At 46.4% G+C, this 16,191-nt stretch overlaps 1 protein-coding gene across 1 annotated transcript in view; it reads left to right on the forward strand.

Annotated features, from left to right (window-relative positions):
• tgfbr1b (transforming growth factor, beta receptor 1 b) overlaps window positions 1-15,895 on the forward strand; it is an 80,041-nt gene extending 64,146 nt beyond the window's left edge. The window contains exons 7-9 of the mRNA XM_084033819.1: window positions 2,575-2,699; window positions 2,777-2,907; window positions 8,290-15,895. Coding sequence (XP_083889945.1) covers window positions 2,575-2,699; window positions 2,777-2,907; window positions 8,290-8,415 — 382 coding nt within the window. The 3' untranslated portion in view covers window positions 8,416-15,895. The remainder of the gene's footprint in view (window positions 1-2,574; window positions 2,700-2,776; window positions 2,908-8,289) is intronic.
• The last annotated feature ends 296 nt before the right edge of the window (window positions 15,896-16,191 follow it).

Below are 16,191 nucleotides of genomic sequence, written 5' to 3' on the forward strand. Positions count from 1 at the left end.
CTGGTACAGTGGGCCCTGGGTTCCTCCTAGTACAGTGGGTCCTGGGTTCCTCCTGGTACAGTGGGCCCTGGGTTCCTCCTGGTGCAGTGGGCTCTGGGTTCCTCCTGGTGCAGTGGGACCTGGGTTCCTCCTGGTGCAGTGGGACCTGGGTTCCTCCTGGTGCAGTGGGCTCTGGGCTCTGGGTTCCTCCTGGTGCAGTGGGCTCTGGGTTCCTCCTGGTGCAGTGGGACCTGGGTTCCTCCTAGTACAGTGGGTCCTGGGTTCCTGCTGGTGCAGTGGGCTCTGGGTTCCTGCTGGTGCAGTGGGCTCTGGGTTCCTCCTGGTGCAGTGGGCTCTGGGTTCCTCCTGGTACAGTGGGTCCTGGGTTCCTCCTGGTACAGTGGGTCCTGGGTTCCTCCTGGTGCAGTGGGACCTGGGTTCCTCCTGGTACAGTGGGCCCTGGGTTCCTCCTAGTACAGTGGGTCCTGGGTTCCTCCTGGTACAGTGGGACCTGGGTTCCTCCTGGTGCAGTGGGCTCTGGGTTCCTCCTGGTGCAGTGGGACCTGGGTTCCTCCTGGTGCAGTGGGCTCTGGGTTCCTCCTGGTGCAGTGGGCTCTGGGTTCCTCCTGGTGCAGTGGGACCTGGGTTCCTCCTGGTGCAGTGGGCTCTGGGTTCCTCCTGGTACAGTGGGCCCTGGGTTCCTCCTAGTACAGTGGGTCCTGGGTTCCTCCCGGTGCAGTGGGTCCTGGGTTCCTCCTGGTACAGTGGGACCTGGGTTCCTCCTGGTGCAGTGGGCTCTGGGTTCCTCCTGGTGCAGTGGGCTCTGGGTTCCTCCTGGTGCAGTGGGCTCTGGGTTCCTGCTGGTGCAGTGGGCTCTGGGTTCCTCCTGGTGCAGTGGGCTCTGGGTTCCTCCTGGTACAGTGGGTCCTGGGTTCCTCCTGGTACAGTGGGTCCTGGGTTCCTCCTGGTGCAGTGGGACCTGGGTTCCTCCTGGTACAGTGGGCCCTGGGTTCCTCCTAGTACAGTGGGTCCTGGGTTCCTCCTGGTACAGTGGGACCTGGGTTCCTCCTGGTGCAGTGGGCTCTGGGTTCCTCCTGGTGCAGTGGGACCTGGGTTCCTCCTGGTGCAGTGGGCTCTGGGTTCCTCCTGGTGCAGTGGGCTCTGGGTTCCTCCTGGTGCAGTGGGACCTGGGTTCCTCCTGGTGCAGTGGGCTCTGGGTTCCTCCTGGTACAGTGGGCCCTGGGTTCCTCCTAGTACAGTGGGTCCTGGGTTCCTCCCGGTGCAGTGGGTCCTGGGTTCCTCCTGGTACAGTGGGACCTGGGTTCCTCCTGGTGCAGTGGGCTCTGGGTTCCTCCTGGTGCAGTGGGCTCTGGGTTCCTCCTAGTACAGTGGGCTCTGGGTTCCTCCTGGTGCAGTGGGCTCTGGGTTCCTCCTGGTGCAGTGGGACCTGGGTTCCTCCTGGTGCAGTGGGCTCTGGGTTCCTCCTGGTGCAGTGGGACCTGGGTTCCTCCTGGTGCAGTGGGCTCTGGGTTCCTCCTGGTACAGTGGGCCCTGGGTTCCTCCTAGTACAGTGGGTCCTGGGTTCCTCCCGGTGCAGTGGGTCCTGGGTTCCTCCCGGTACAGTGGGACCTGGGTTCCTCCTGGTACAGTGGGCTCTGGGTTCCTCCCGGTACAGTGGGCCCTGGGTTCCTCCTAGTACAGTGGGTCCTGGGTTCCTCCTGGTGCAGTGGGACCTGGGTTCCTCCTGGTGCAGTGGGCTCTGGGTTCCTCCTGGTGCAGTGGGCTCTGGGTTCCTCCTGGTGCAGTGGGACCTGGGTTCCTCCTGGTGCAGTGGGCTCTGGGTTCCTCCTGGTACAGTGGGCCCTGGGTTCCTCCTAGTACAGTGGGTCCTGGGTTCCTCCCGGTGCAGTGGGTCCTGGGTTCCTCCTGGTACAGTGGGACCTGGGTTCCTCCTGGTGCAGTGGGCTCTGGGTTCCTCCTGGTGCAGTGGGCTCTGGGTTCCTCCTAGTACAGTGGGTCCTGGGTTCCTCCTGGTGCAGTGGGTCCTAGGTTCCTCCTGGTGCAGTGGGACCTGGGTTCCTCCTGGTATAGTGGGCTCTGGGTTCCTCCTGGTGCAGTGGGTCCTAGGTTCCTCCTGGTGCAGGTGGGACCTGGGTTCCTCCTGGTACAGTGGGCCCTGGGTTCCTCCTAGTACAGTGGGTCCTGGGTTCCTCCTGGTACAGTGGGCTCTGGGTTCCTCCTGGTACAGTGGGCTCTGGGTTCCTCCTGGTGCAGTGGGTCCTAGGTTCCTCCTGGTGCAGGTGGGACCTGGGTTCCTCCTGGTACAGTGGGCTCTGGGTTCCTCCTGGTGCAGTGGGACCTGGGTTCCTCCTGGTACAGTGGGACCTGGGTTCCTCCTGGTACAGTGGGCTCTGGGTTCCTCCTGGTGCAGTGGGTCCATCTGCTGTCTCATCAGGAGCCCAGATGTTGTTGGGAGTTCTTTCAGGCGATTGCGATTCTAAATAAAGTTTGCATTGCCTGTGAGAGTGCAATGGAAGAAAAATGACTGCATGAGCAAGCAGTAGTTTGACCACATTATATCACCTTTCTGCCCAGGTACATGGCTCCGGAGGTCCTGGACGACTCCATAAACATGAAACACTTTGAGTCTTTCAAGCGAGCTGACATCTACGCCATGGGCCTGGTCTTCTGGGAGATCGCCAGCCGCTGCTCTATGGGAGGTAAGGATCAAATGAGAGGCTGAGTGATGGAAGAAAGATTATGGAGTATTTTCTTTAAAACTGTGCTTGTCTGTCAGGCATCCATGAGGACTACCAGCTGCCCTACTACGACCTGGTTCAGTCAGATCCTTCAGTGGAGGAGATGAGGAAGGTGGTTTGCGAGCAGAAGCTTCGTCCCAACATTCCCAACCGCTGGCAGAGCTGTGAGGTAGGACACGCGTCACTGTATCCAGTCTAATGCTGCTTTCCAGACAACTGGGAGGTATCTACTTTCCCAGTAAAAATGTCCAACTTCAGACCTCCGAGCGTTCCAGTGCGAGATCCCAAATGTAAACAAAAACCCCGGCTGTCGGTGACACACCAGTGTTTCTTTGGCAATTGAACTCCGAGCAGTGCGGCCTCAACATTGTGGGGTTATTTTTAATGTTCAACTGAATAACTTATGGAGAAAGAAGGGGCTTTCTTCAGAGATGATTTATTATAAGTAGAAACCTAATAACATGGTGGCATACTTTGACAGCAGAACAGGTTTTACTTTAGGACTATGTAGTGACGCCACCTAATATAAAGGGCAAATGAGGTTGCTTGGCACTGTATATTTTTAAAATGGCATGTACAATAGAATAATGCAAAAATACTGTTGTTTTACTAACAAAATAGTTTACTGAAACAAAGGGCCAAAATGAAACCAAGGAATTCCAGTAAAACTAAATAAAAAGAAAGGGAGAAATAAAAAACACCAAATGAAAGAAATTGCATCTTCACAGCAAACTGCCCGCTGCTCTATTCCCCCTTCCTCTGGTGAATGGCATTCATCTATCTGGAACATACCACGTGCACAGGTAACTCTAGGCTGAGCAGAGCCGGCATCCAAATGACACAGAATATGTAAGATACCATTAATGCAAGATGTTATAGTTACTGCTGACATCTGAATACATCTAACCAAAACTCTGAAATCAACAATTAAAATCAATAATTAAAAAGACACAAAAGACCGTTCACAATGGTTTACCATTTACAGTGAGCACTTCCATTGTTGTGTGACATCAGACAACATCTCCGACACACACGACTACAATGAGCACATTGAACCACTGCACCATTGAGTGTAGTTATGAAACTTATCCAGACAGAACAGGTGTAGCAAGCTGAAACTAGGCAGAACCAGCAGACCAGCTCAGTCTGTTGAAGAATGACTCTGTCTGCCTCTACCAATATACGTATAATATATAGGAACTAGTGTTGTCACGATACCAACATTTTGGTACCGGTACCGGTACCAACATTTTGGTACCGGTACCGGTACCAACATGTGTTTCGGTACTTTTCGATACTTTTTCAAATAAAAAGTGAAAGCAAAAAATGTCATTACTGACTTTATTTCAGTAACAATAACATATTAATCAGCAAATAAAATAAAATACCACAAAGACAAGCTTTTCTAATGCACACAATTTTAAAAATGTTAAAATATAAATACAATAATATAATATAAAATATAATAATATAAATAAACCAGCTCTAGCACTGAATGTGTTTTTTTTCCCTGAGCTCAGTGTGCAGGTCTGGGTGCTTGTCCTTTAGGTGTTTGGCTAAGTCGGAGGTGTTTCCGCCGTTAGCCATGCATGTTTTAAACACCGTTTACACAGTGGTGCTTCGGCGTTAACTGCCTCGCTTTGCGCATTTGTTTTAAGCTAAAGTACGGCCGTATCGCACTTCGCGGCGCTGGTTTGTCCGCAAGTTGCGGCGTGGTGACGGTTGCAGCAGCCATTCTCCTCTCCGTGCTTCGCTCTCTCGCTCTCTCGCGCGCGCTCTCCAAGCTTTCCTCCTGCTCCGTTTGTTGTTCCAGTCTACGCTGCTCGCTAACTTGCTAGCGGTTTCCTCCGGCTTGCCTTTATCTCCCCAAGCTGCGGCTCGCTCCTCGTCCTCTCAGCTGTAGTTACAACGCGGTGACGTCACACGGCGAGTTCGCCGCGCTGTTGCGGGCGCTGCCGGCGGCGCTGCAAGTACCGGTCCCGTCCAAATGCAATATGGTACCGTTTTAAATGCCTCAGTACCCCGGTACCAAATTAGTACCGGTATACCGTGCAACCCTAATAGGAACCGCAGAGTTTGACATTACTGAGTTTTCTTCTTCATTTCTTTAGGTCTCTTTACCTGTAGTGCTGTGTTGACGCGTATTTACTACTTGTTTTCTGCTTGTTGTTTGTCGACCAAAAACACAAGTGTGACCTTTTGCAAGAAGAACGGTCTTAATGAGCTGCCAGACTTTAGCCAGAATGTAGAAGAAGTATAGTTGGTGCCTGTCATGCATTCATTCTAAGAATAGCATGTTCCAAATTTTAACAAGGAAGAATTTGGTTATGTGCAGACAGCCCCAACGCTTTATAATGTCTTCATATAGATACTTTCACATCAGTGGAGTTGCAGACCAGCGCACAATGTCATAACGTGCTCCTTGCTGAAGGACATGATGGATATATAATCAAACATCAATAATGATTGTAGATGTTTTCTTAATTTTTCCTCAATTACATTTGCTGAGCAAAACTCTGAGGAACAGCTTGTCACTAAAATGTGAATAGCTGGTCCAACTTAAAGGTCAGTCTACCTTTAGTTAGCCTGTCTTTGGAGCAAATCCAACTTTAGTTTGACCATCAGCTTGATTTGGGTGTTGACAGAGCTCAACAGCCAAACTGTTATTGATAAATGGTGCATACCAATTGATGCACCTAAGGTGCACCCCAGGCATCCCATTTAAAATCCCAGCACTACAGAACCAGCAGTATTTCAGGAAAAGGTCTAATTGCAATATTTTTGTAAATTGCCAATACTTCTTAAAGTGGAGCTCAAACAGCATCTCCAGAGCATCTATCCTCCGTATGGAGTATTTCAGAGTGAAACAGGATAGCAGGTGGGACATAACGTTGGGAGGAATTTGATCTGATTGTTGAAAAGATAAGCCAACCTAACATGCAAGAACCCAACATGCACCCCAGTGTCCAACTGCCAAGAGTTGGCACATTTACCAGTGGCCTCAGAGAACTAGGTGCTCCCAATAAATGAGGAGTCATTTATTTAGCAGGACTTATTATTATTTAGCACATGATCCCAACCATGAGCCATGTAAGAGGGTCGGGTGCTGCTCCTGAATCACTGTTTCAGTTCGGTCTCAGTTTCTGCTGCTTTCCCTCCTTTCACTGTGCAGCCACTTGTACAACTGAAATGTTCCCAGTTGGGACCTCGTGACTAAATGTGATCAAGCACCCGTTGGGTGTAAAGTGTGATGATCCTTGACAGGAAATAAAGATCCCCTGGTGTAAGAACAGTGCCAGGTTTAGGAGATGTTAGTCTGCGTCGCTGTTCATGGGAAGTTGGCTCACCATTCGAAACCATTCTGCCCATAAATCAGACCGACAGGTTACATGAACTGAAGCCGCATCCGAAAGCCTTTGAATTTGAAAGCCCCAACGTAAGATATGAGCTTGGGCCAGCTCTGCTGAAGGAGACGGTGGTAATGCGTTTGTAGATTTGGCACCAACTCACCAGATGAATGGAATGTGTTGGCTGTCTTAATGAGCACCGGAGGACGGTCCATAGATGGAGTCTCCAGACTGACGCAGCGAGGGAGCGAGGCTGAGACACGTCAACTCATACGTACCAGATGCTGTTCACGGCGCCGCTAACGGAGACGGGAAGGAATTAGTGTACACTCTGGAGGCCAAACCCCAGGGCTGTGAAAGTCATTGTAGTTCATGGACCACAAACAGCCCAATTTCATCTCAAGTGGGCCGGATCAGTAAAAGCATTGCATAATAACCTATAAATAACCACCCTTCCAAATCTTTCTCTTTCTGTGAGTACATTCTTAAAATGTTCACAATGAATTTAAAACACATTTACAATACGAGATGGCTTGCTGAAACTGTTTTCCTGGCAACAATTAATTTATCTTCTCTGTTCTCTTATACCCTTGCACGTTCTTTTATTTCCCATCGTGATGAGTCTGATCGTGGCGCTGAATATTATATTCATGAGCTCTGACCACACTGGTTTTCCCATTAGCCTCCCTTTTTACAGTGCCTGTCCACTTTTCACCTTTTTGACAGACATTTTTTAGCAGCAACCTATGATGCTTGACAGCGTTGTGTCACATAACGATGGGACCATACAGGATTTTCCATGCCTCTATTCTTTTTTACCTGTCTCACTACCATGTGAGCTAGACGGCTTTTTCAAGTTACTCATCACAATATTTACAATTATCCTGGAAATAGAAAGTCACCGCGATCCATTTATTGAGTGTTTTAATCTCGATTCGTGATAAAATCGTTTATCATCCCAACCCTAGTTGGATCTTTTATCTCAAGCCACAAGACTCGAGTCCTCGTCATTTTATACCAACAGGTTATTTAAAAAAAACACAAAAATTGATTGTTTCAACATATTAAGGTGCCAGAAAACAAACCCAAAATCACCAATTCCCCGATGGAAGACCTAGCCGAAATAGTAATAGTAAAATAAAAAATTCTATGCAACCAAGGAAAAGCAACTGGTCAACTAAAAGGTTCCTTCAGCCCGTTGTTGATGCCTTTCATAGCAATCTAAAGACCTGGAGACGGAGGAAGGCTGCTCAGGGTTGCAGCAGAAAACTAACTGCAGGCTGCAGTTCATTGTGTTTCATCTGAAAGCACATTGGAAAAAATATACTGTAGCGTATGTTTTGTCTCCGTGTGGCGGCATTTTCTGCTGCATTGTATTAAGTGCTGCGTGTGAATGAAAAGCAGGGGAGGAAAATGAAGCTAACAGCATCCGTCTCCACAATAAATCATCATGTTTGATTGCTTTTTATTGCTTTTGAGTGTAACCACCGTGAACCAATCATAAACTAACTTTTTATTTGCTCGTTCAAAGCCCTTATGCGCTTTCTCTCTCTTCAACAGCTCACCCTCACAATCTCTCTCCTTGTCTTTTTTAAAATGAGTCCGGAAGCAGAGAGCAATGCTTTACTCTACTTTTAATGTCATAAACAAAGAGAAACGCTCCCCCGTCATCCTAAAATGGTCCGATGTCGATACTAAAGTACTTCCTTGTTTTGGAAATGACTCGTTGGTTTGATCAATCTGCTGCAAATCATGCCCGGAGGTTGCTGTACTTTCAGAACCTTTTTTAGGGCGCAAAAATGCCCCCGGACCTCATTTAGATGCTGGTCCCTAAGGTTGAAAAACAATGAGTTCCGCAAAAGGTTGCTGGTCCCTAGGGGAAAGTTTCTGCAGTTGTAAAGGGACTTCACAGCTGGATTTCATCATCAAACTGAATTGTATTGTGCCCTAGGAAGCATTTAGATTGCAGATCTAATGGGACCAAGAATTGAACCGAGAGGAACCCCATAGATCATGATTTTGTCCTCAACCCAATTACCTCCTTAAAATCAGTCCAGGTTTAGCCTGCAAAACAAGAATCCACTTTGACAAGTCTTGTTTATATGTACAAAATGTATTTCTATGTATTTCTCCAGACGTTGGACCGTCCTGTCATCGTGTAGTAATGAAGTCTTGTGAACTCCCGTCTTCTCTCTCCTCTGCAGGCCTTGCGGGTGATGGCGAAGATAATGAGGGAGTGTTGGTATGCCAACAGCGCCGCCCGACTCACCGCTCTCCGAATCAAGAAAACTCTGTCTCAGCTCAGCCAACAGGAGGGAATCAAGATGTAGACATATTTACCAAACACACACACACACACACACACACACACCTCTGACTGGCATCCATGTCATTAGCATGACAGCATTAATATCTTCATTATTATTCATCGACTGTTCCTTCCCTTTGCTTTGGAGGGAAGCGAAGACGTCTTTTCCCCTTTTTGCTCGTTTGTTTCTCATCTCATTTCATTCATTGACAAACTGCTGAGTCTTGAACCGGAAACCGAGCAGCCGTGTGTCCGTGTGTGTAGATGGATGGATGGATGGATCATTCGATAGATGGATGGATGTTACAAGGGATGGTTGTGCCTGAATGGCATTACAGAGGCATTAAGTCATCCTCCATCTCCACACCAAGTTTCTGAAAGACCCATTAGGGCATCTGGTGTCCGTGTCGAGTCCCATCTCCACCACTCATCACACCACCAACCCATACGAGCTCAGAGCGGTAAATGAAAGGCAGCCGGAAATCACCTGGGAGGCCTCAGAGCTGCCGGAGCTTCGCTCTCATCTCCTCACATCTTCATCATCACCCCCTCATCATTTATATATTAGCTTTTTATTCTTCTCTCCAGAGCTACTCTTCATTAGGGCTGCAAGCTGCTCACTGACCCCTTTGTGAATCATGGAAAATTTTACAAAACATAAGAAAACATGTTTAAAAATCCAAGTGGAAGTATTGGATCGATCCAAGCTGTGTGAAGTGTCATGTAGTGGCAGCAGTGCACGAGTGTTTAGTGAATTATTCCAGTCCTTATCATGGTGAGGGACGGACTCGCATTCAGGGACTGGACAGTGGATTTGTTGTGGCTTTGGGTTTTAATCGAAAGACAAGGATTTAGGGAAGTTATTTACCAGTTTGCACATTTGGTTCAACATGGTTTGGCAAATATCCAGAGCAGTGGAGATTTCGGTGGGACACATTACCCCCCAGTCTCCGAGCCAACAGTGACTCGGCCATGATCACTAGAACACTGATTCAGCAAAGAGGAATGTTGATGTGAAGTTGTTTGCAGCCCTACTCTTGAGTCGCGTCACAGTAGCATTGGGAAGTGATGCTTGGACCCGGGGCTCACGGGACCCCCTGTAAGCCGCTCTGCTGGGTCCAAACGCACAATGGCTTCACCTGTTCTTCATCTAGTCCAGTTGTGAGCATCTCCCAGACTGTTTTTTTGTTTGTTTCTTTTCTTCATCTGTTACTGTTGTATATCCCCGTCTCCCTCTGTATGGTCAGGGACTCGGACAGGTCAGTTTAATTTATTGTGATTTTTTTTTTTTTCTGGTGGCAGGGGATCTTTTTTTTGCAAAACTAAACTGGACATGATGACCTCATTCATTTTTTTTTGGCAAACATGCTGCAACATATGCAATATACAGTAGATATGTGTCTATTTTCTATACTCTGCTCTGCTAAAACCACAACCGGCAAGAACACCACCAACAACAATCAGCCGCCATCATGCCTTCCAAGCCAGCTGTAACCGGAAAGTGCCAGTGCAACCCAACTCCTCTCATGTCGGCTGCTGTGGCGTGTTTGCGTTTCTGCAGCGTTGCGTGTGTGTGTGAGTGTGTGTGTGTGTGTGTGTGTGGAGGAGGCCAGCAGGAGCCATGCCGAGCATACAGCCAGCTCGTACTATGCACACTGGACGGAAAGCAAGGAGGGACATGCACACCGCCGCCACAGCACCACACGCCAGCCGACTCTCTCTGGTGCCATTTGGTCAAGCCCCGCCCCCACCACCTGAACACCCACCACCTCAGCAGCGACTCATTGTACAGCTTCTCCTCCCAGGAAACTGAGCTTCAGCACCTCAAACTGTGTTTAGTTGGAAAAATGATGCCACAAAAGGTCCCGCCGGCTTTGGGGGAAAAAACAACAAAAAAGACAGACGTGTAAGCATTACTGATGTTGCCCTATACATTTAAACTCTTGGATTTTGTTCTTTTCACATGTTTGCGCCGCTGACAGCGCAGCAGCTCAAATCAACCTTTCAAGCGTTTTCTTCTCTGTAGGATAATCGCCAACAATGAGGTACATTCATTTAAATCTAGCAAACAGAGATTTACTAAGCCATAGATTTTCCAGGTCGTGTATAATTTTTATTTTTTTTTTGTGGCAATGTCTTTTTCTACTAGAATGTACATTTACGAAAAACAAAAGATGAAAAAATGTGTAAAAAGGACAATTTTGTCATTTCAGCTTAGCAAGCCTTAAGGGACCAACAAAGAGTCAGGATCTGCTCTTATTATTTTTATTTCTTTATTTTTGTTTTTTTAATGAAAAAAAAAAAAATATATATATATATATAATTGATTTACTATGCTAAAGGTAGTGTCATTATTCTATCTAAAGGACAAAAAAAATATATGTAGCACCTGATTTAACAGTTTGTTTCAGTCAAGTGTTCGTCCTGTTGACCAAATTGCCACACATCTAAACCCATCCCACCTTTAACAGATTTCAGTCCAAGTTGCACCAGAAGCACTCGTTAAATGCAGAAAGTGTTAAGAATTCAATAGTGAATACATCCAGTCAACAAAATGGATCTGCCAAATCCCACGTCGTCTCTTGATTGTTAATAAGTTATAGGTAATAAGTGCACTTCTGAACCTCCGTGGCGTTTACCTGTGTGGCAATTTGGATGTCAGCGTGTCAGTCTGCCTCCATTGTTTTTCTTCACGGATCCATAATGTAATTGATGTGCTGCTACGTAGTCGTCCACCTCGCTGTCCGAGCGGAGGTGAGAGCTGCTGTTGGGTGTACAAACCCCTCAGATCTCCTGAATCTGATCATTCTGTGCCATGTCGCTCTGACACGGAACCAGCCCATCGTCGCTCGGCATCGTCTGCTGACATACGCTAAAGAGTTGTGGTCGGCCACAGCGCCACCTCGTTTCACTGATGAGTTCTTCTCTGGTCAGCTCAGCTGCTCGAGGGCTCCGTTATGGATGAGAAGCTGCAGCCTCTAGACTACGGTTTGAACCCTGTGCCAATGTAACAGGCAGCAGTCGCTTGTTCTCTCCACTTTGATGCCCACAGACAACACAGCTGGAACAGCATGAATGCCTCTACTAGCAGCCCAAATGTAGAGGAGGGGCGTGCCCTTCACAGTAGCTGTTAATGTAACAACAGATTTGTCAAAGTTTACGAACTTCCCCTCTAAAACCCTTCTGAGCATTTAATGGAGCGGCAGCACTAACGCCGCTCCTCTACGGCAACGATTGGCGGCCGGAGGAAGCCCGGTGCCCGTTGCTTTGCAGGCAGCACTTTTCGTTCACACTGGTTTCTTGCAGTCTCACAATCTGAAATGATTTCAAAGCTTTTTATCAGTTCTTGCTTCAGTGGTTTGACATTTAAATCAAATCACAGCGTCACCGAAATGAAACGAAACCTCCAGAACCCAAGAAAACAAATCTCACCAGCTCAGCGCTTCATTCGTGGAAACCGCAGGCGACCAAGCAATCTCCACTCATGGTCCACTTACTTACTTGTTCTGGAGCTTTCGACTGTATCACACGGTCTTCATCAGAATCCATTTATTCTCGCTTCCACACATTCAACATATATACATACAAGTCGTATATAAAAACAAAGACACCCGGTCTAAAAATGAATGTAACTAAAAACAGATTTAACCAACCTTCAATATACAGATCCAAAAAAAACCTTTTACACCTCAATAAGATGAATTTAGGGCTCTTATGATTTCATGATGTAGAAAACACTGATGGAATCATGGAATTTGATAATGAAAATGGATTCAACTGTAAAATGTGGAATTCTGTGGATTTTGTCAAAATCTGGATACAATTTATAATAATCGATGGTTTCTCTCACATAAGCATTTGTCACCACTAAACTGAAAGAAAAAGTGGGTGGCATATTGTGATCTGAAATTGTAAAACACAGAATTTAGAAAAATGAAAACGGAAAAAAATAAATTTAGGAAAAAATAAAATGGAATCTCGAACATTTCTAAAGCTCTACAACAAAAGAGTAAATGGACCCGAGTTAGATTGTTGAATCAGCGTCTTTATTTTTTGATAAGTGCTGTCCGCTTATTGAACAATGAGAAAAAAATGCATTTATAGTTCCCACAGCCTTTCAGACTTTTCTAATGTGACATATCTGTTCTGGTTTAAGTGACATCAGCTGTTTCAGGCTATATTAAGTTTGGCCTGTTAAGAAAATTGTGATTTGGTAAAAAGAAAAACCGGTTCACAAGGAGCAGGCAGATTGTGATGTAACCCCCCCTGTGTTGTAAATATCTCGTGGAGTAAACAAAAGAAGAAAGCTGTCCTGATATTTGAATATTTGACGAAAGTAAAGTGAATATTGCTGCTATATTAAATACAAAAACGGTGACAGACTATGCTGAAATCAATGTTAAATGTGTACAGAAGTAGCCAAACTAGTCGGGAGGACCAGGGCCAAGCATTCATCAGTCTGCAGCCGTTTGTGGTAGTGTGTGTGTTTCATTAGTGGTGTCATTCTCTGGGACATTAACAACAGCAAAAGCTCAACACCACCTCTGGTATGCCTCTACTAGGACAACTTCATTCTGTCTTAAAGTCACCAGCAGCCTTGTACTTTTTCTTTTCAGAACCCAAGATGACTTAACTGTAAAAGGACATGTGCACCCAGCCGTCTTTCTCTTGTGATCTTTAAAGAGCAGTCTCTCTGTCCTTGGTCCTATTTTTGCCTTTCTCTCTTGTCATTCCATGTTCTCTGATTGTTAAATATCTCCGAGCTACAAGGGCCACACATCACTGCAGCCATACCGGGTGAACCACCTCTCATCCATTCCTGCCGTCTTTTATCTCTCTAAACTTAGATCCCGAGGCTGGGTGCGTTTTAAACTGGACAGGTGAATAGTACAAATGGAGATAACGGAGAGTCTCACGCATCCCTGAACGACACGCAGGCCGGCATGCTTCTCAGATTGTCGGATTTGGAAAGTTACCAAAAGCATTTGAGGAAACGATGCATACAGGTGTCTATTGGAAATGTAGCATCACTTTTGCGTCGCAGTCTGTGATATCATCGGGTTACGATGCACAGTAAAGAAAAAAATGTAACATTTCAGCAAATTCTAAATTCTGCCAGCAGAACCACAGATTTATTCTGCAAATTCTTCATTGTCACAACCTGGTGCCTGCATTACCCACAATGCAAACTCGACTACAGGCAGTTCGGTCCGATCCCCGATTCCAATTTGGCCAGACAGCAAGTGAACTCAGTTTGGAGCTGACTGAAGCAACCCGATTCAAGATGTAGTCTTAAGTCTATAAATCAGGCAGCAACCTCCGGTTCTGAAAAGTGAAGCCCATACTGAAGTGCCTTAAACTTGCATTCTCTCTGCTGGCCATCAGGGGGCGCTTGGTTGTAAAAAGAAGTCTGAGAGAATGACCCTACTTCTCTCTTGTAGTTTAAGTTTAACATGTCGACTTCAGGCCCAGCCGACGCCGACAGAAGAGGCGTTATCTGAGGACTTTTCTCAGCTGTCTGGAGACACTTAAGGCTCCATACAAGTTCTTCAGAGATACAATAGAAACACTTGATGTGTAAAGTTGGTTCTTCTTCAAGGCTTCTCCGGAGAGCTTGTTGGATGTTAAACCGTCTCAAATGTACCCAACAGTTGGACTCGGGACGGTAAACCCCACGATGACGTGTGAGACTCCGTTATCTCCAAATGTAAACAGATGTGACGACTTGCAGACACGTTTTACAAACTAATCTGTTTGTAACTCAAGTTGGCCTTCAGGTTACAAAAGGGGCCACGCCGTCGGCGGCGCCTCCTAATGTCTGGCCAGGAAATCCTCGTTTCTGGGGGTTATTTGGGTTGGATTTTGATGTAGGTTTTAAGATGACTACAACTTTACGAAGAAAACCTGCCGTACCTCCTCTTTGAGAATCTCACCTTGCCTTGTCTCGTTAGCGTAGAGTAAAGACAGACAGAGGTCACTGTACACTGCTGATATGCAGCCAACATGCAATTTCCAACCGCGGTTCACTGGTCGACACGGTGGTGAACGGGAGCGGCGAACCGTTTGGTGACTCAAACCCGTGAAATGAGGACGCGCCGTTTGTCAGGTCTGGTCCAATATGCAGCCTTTTCATGCTATTCTTTTTTTTAAGAGACGTAGAAGCAGATGATGGAGGGCCAAAACAGGGAGGCAACACAAACTATGCCAGCAGCTTTTAAAACCACGCACTGAGAAATTCCCACAGCTGTGAATGTATCGGTCCGCTCAGAGTCTCCAACCAGTCCGAGCACAACCTCGCAGCCCCAAAAGTCGCGGTAGCAACTTTTGTGAGCAAACATCCGGGTCTGTTTCTACCTGTGTCTCTTTTTCTTTGTTATGCAACGTCAGGGCCGATGGTGTCTACCCACTCAGTCCCTCTGGATCACACAAGTCGAATGACCTATCTATGCTAGCATGATCCACACACTGTGATGAGGAACGCTTTAGGGCCATGATCATGCTCTCCCTCCACGGTTGCCCCTCCATCGTCTCAGACGCCGGCTCTCCGGGGAAGCATCTGCAACAGTCGAAAGCCAGGGAACGTGTTCCGGTCTATGCGGTTTGGGTCACTGAAGGGTTCAGGTTTCCACTCCGGTCAGACGCTACAGTGAGGCCTTTGTGGTAACAAGGGTAGCAGAAAGCTTTATCATGTTTCATTTGGTGCCTAAGTTCGACGAGACTTCTTTTACTTTTCCCCTTGAATGACAAGACTGCATGTGATTGTGTCTGCATCGATATCTGCATTACCTGCTTTATAGATGTCATCCAAAAGCTGAGAAGTATCTTTAAAAAAAAAAGCGTAATTAACATATTAAAAAAGGTCACTTAAATCAAAAAGAAAATACCTCCTTTCAGAGACCAATGTGTTTTACCTCACTGTATATATTCTCGATTTGTTTACTCCAAGTTTGCAATTTATCTTTCTCTTTTTGTTTCTATGAAATGCTTAAAAAAACAAGTTGAAGAGGATCACTTTTTCTTCTTTTCAACTGTACTTTTTTGTCAGATGGCATTGTATTGTATTTGTGTTGTGCCCAAGCAGTATACTATTCCTCCTTTACCATGCTCTGTGTATGACCTGTTGGTCGTGTTCTGCGTGAGCTGTACAGTCAAAGCGCTTTACAAAATGTCCAAGCCCCCTTCTGAGCTCTGGTACAAATGCCTTGTTCAATCTGTTCTTTTGTTTAATGGAGAAAAAAGAGTCGGCGTGGAGGCGGAGGGGGCTGGAAGTGAGGGGAGGGACTGCAACGCCAAAACAAAACCCCTCAACTACCGCTGAACCCTCGTCGCCTTGACCCTCTTGGATTTCTAAACATATTATAATCTTGACTTTTTTATATAGTGTGTACAGATGATTATGAATGAGAGATCAACATAGGAACTAGAGGATTGACACTTATGTTAACTTCTAACATAGCTGGAGTAGAACAATGGTGTGAATAAAGAAACAAAGTTTCACTACAGGATCTGTGTTTGTCTGCTTTATTTGTCACTATGCTGCTCTTACTGCTGCAGCATGTCACACACACACACACACACACACACACACACTACAGTCATGAAGGTGTCATCTGAATGTGTACTGATACACACGAGAAGATGATGTGAAGTTCACTTAAAGTTTGGTATGGTGACGTGGTCCAGTGAATTTACTAGCTGATGTAAGCATGTGAAATTTTGTTTTCCAGTAAGAAAAATATATTGGATTGGAAAGAAAGAGTTTGGGGCTTTTCTGTAATTCTTTCAGCATATTGTTAAA

Source organism: Eutrigla gurnardus, assembly GCF_963514095.1.
Source record: "Eutrigla gurnardus genome assembly, chromosome: 18".
NCBI classification, from domain to species: Eukaryota; Metazoa; Chordata; class Actinopteri; order Perciformes; family Triglidae; genus Eutrigla; species Eutrigla gurnardus.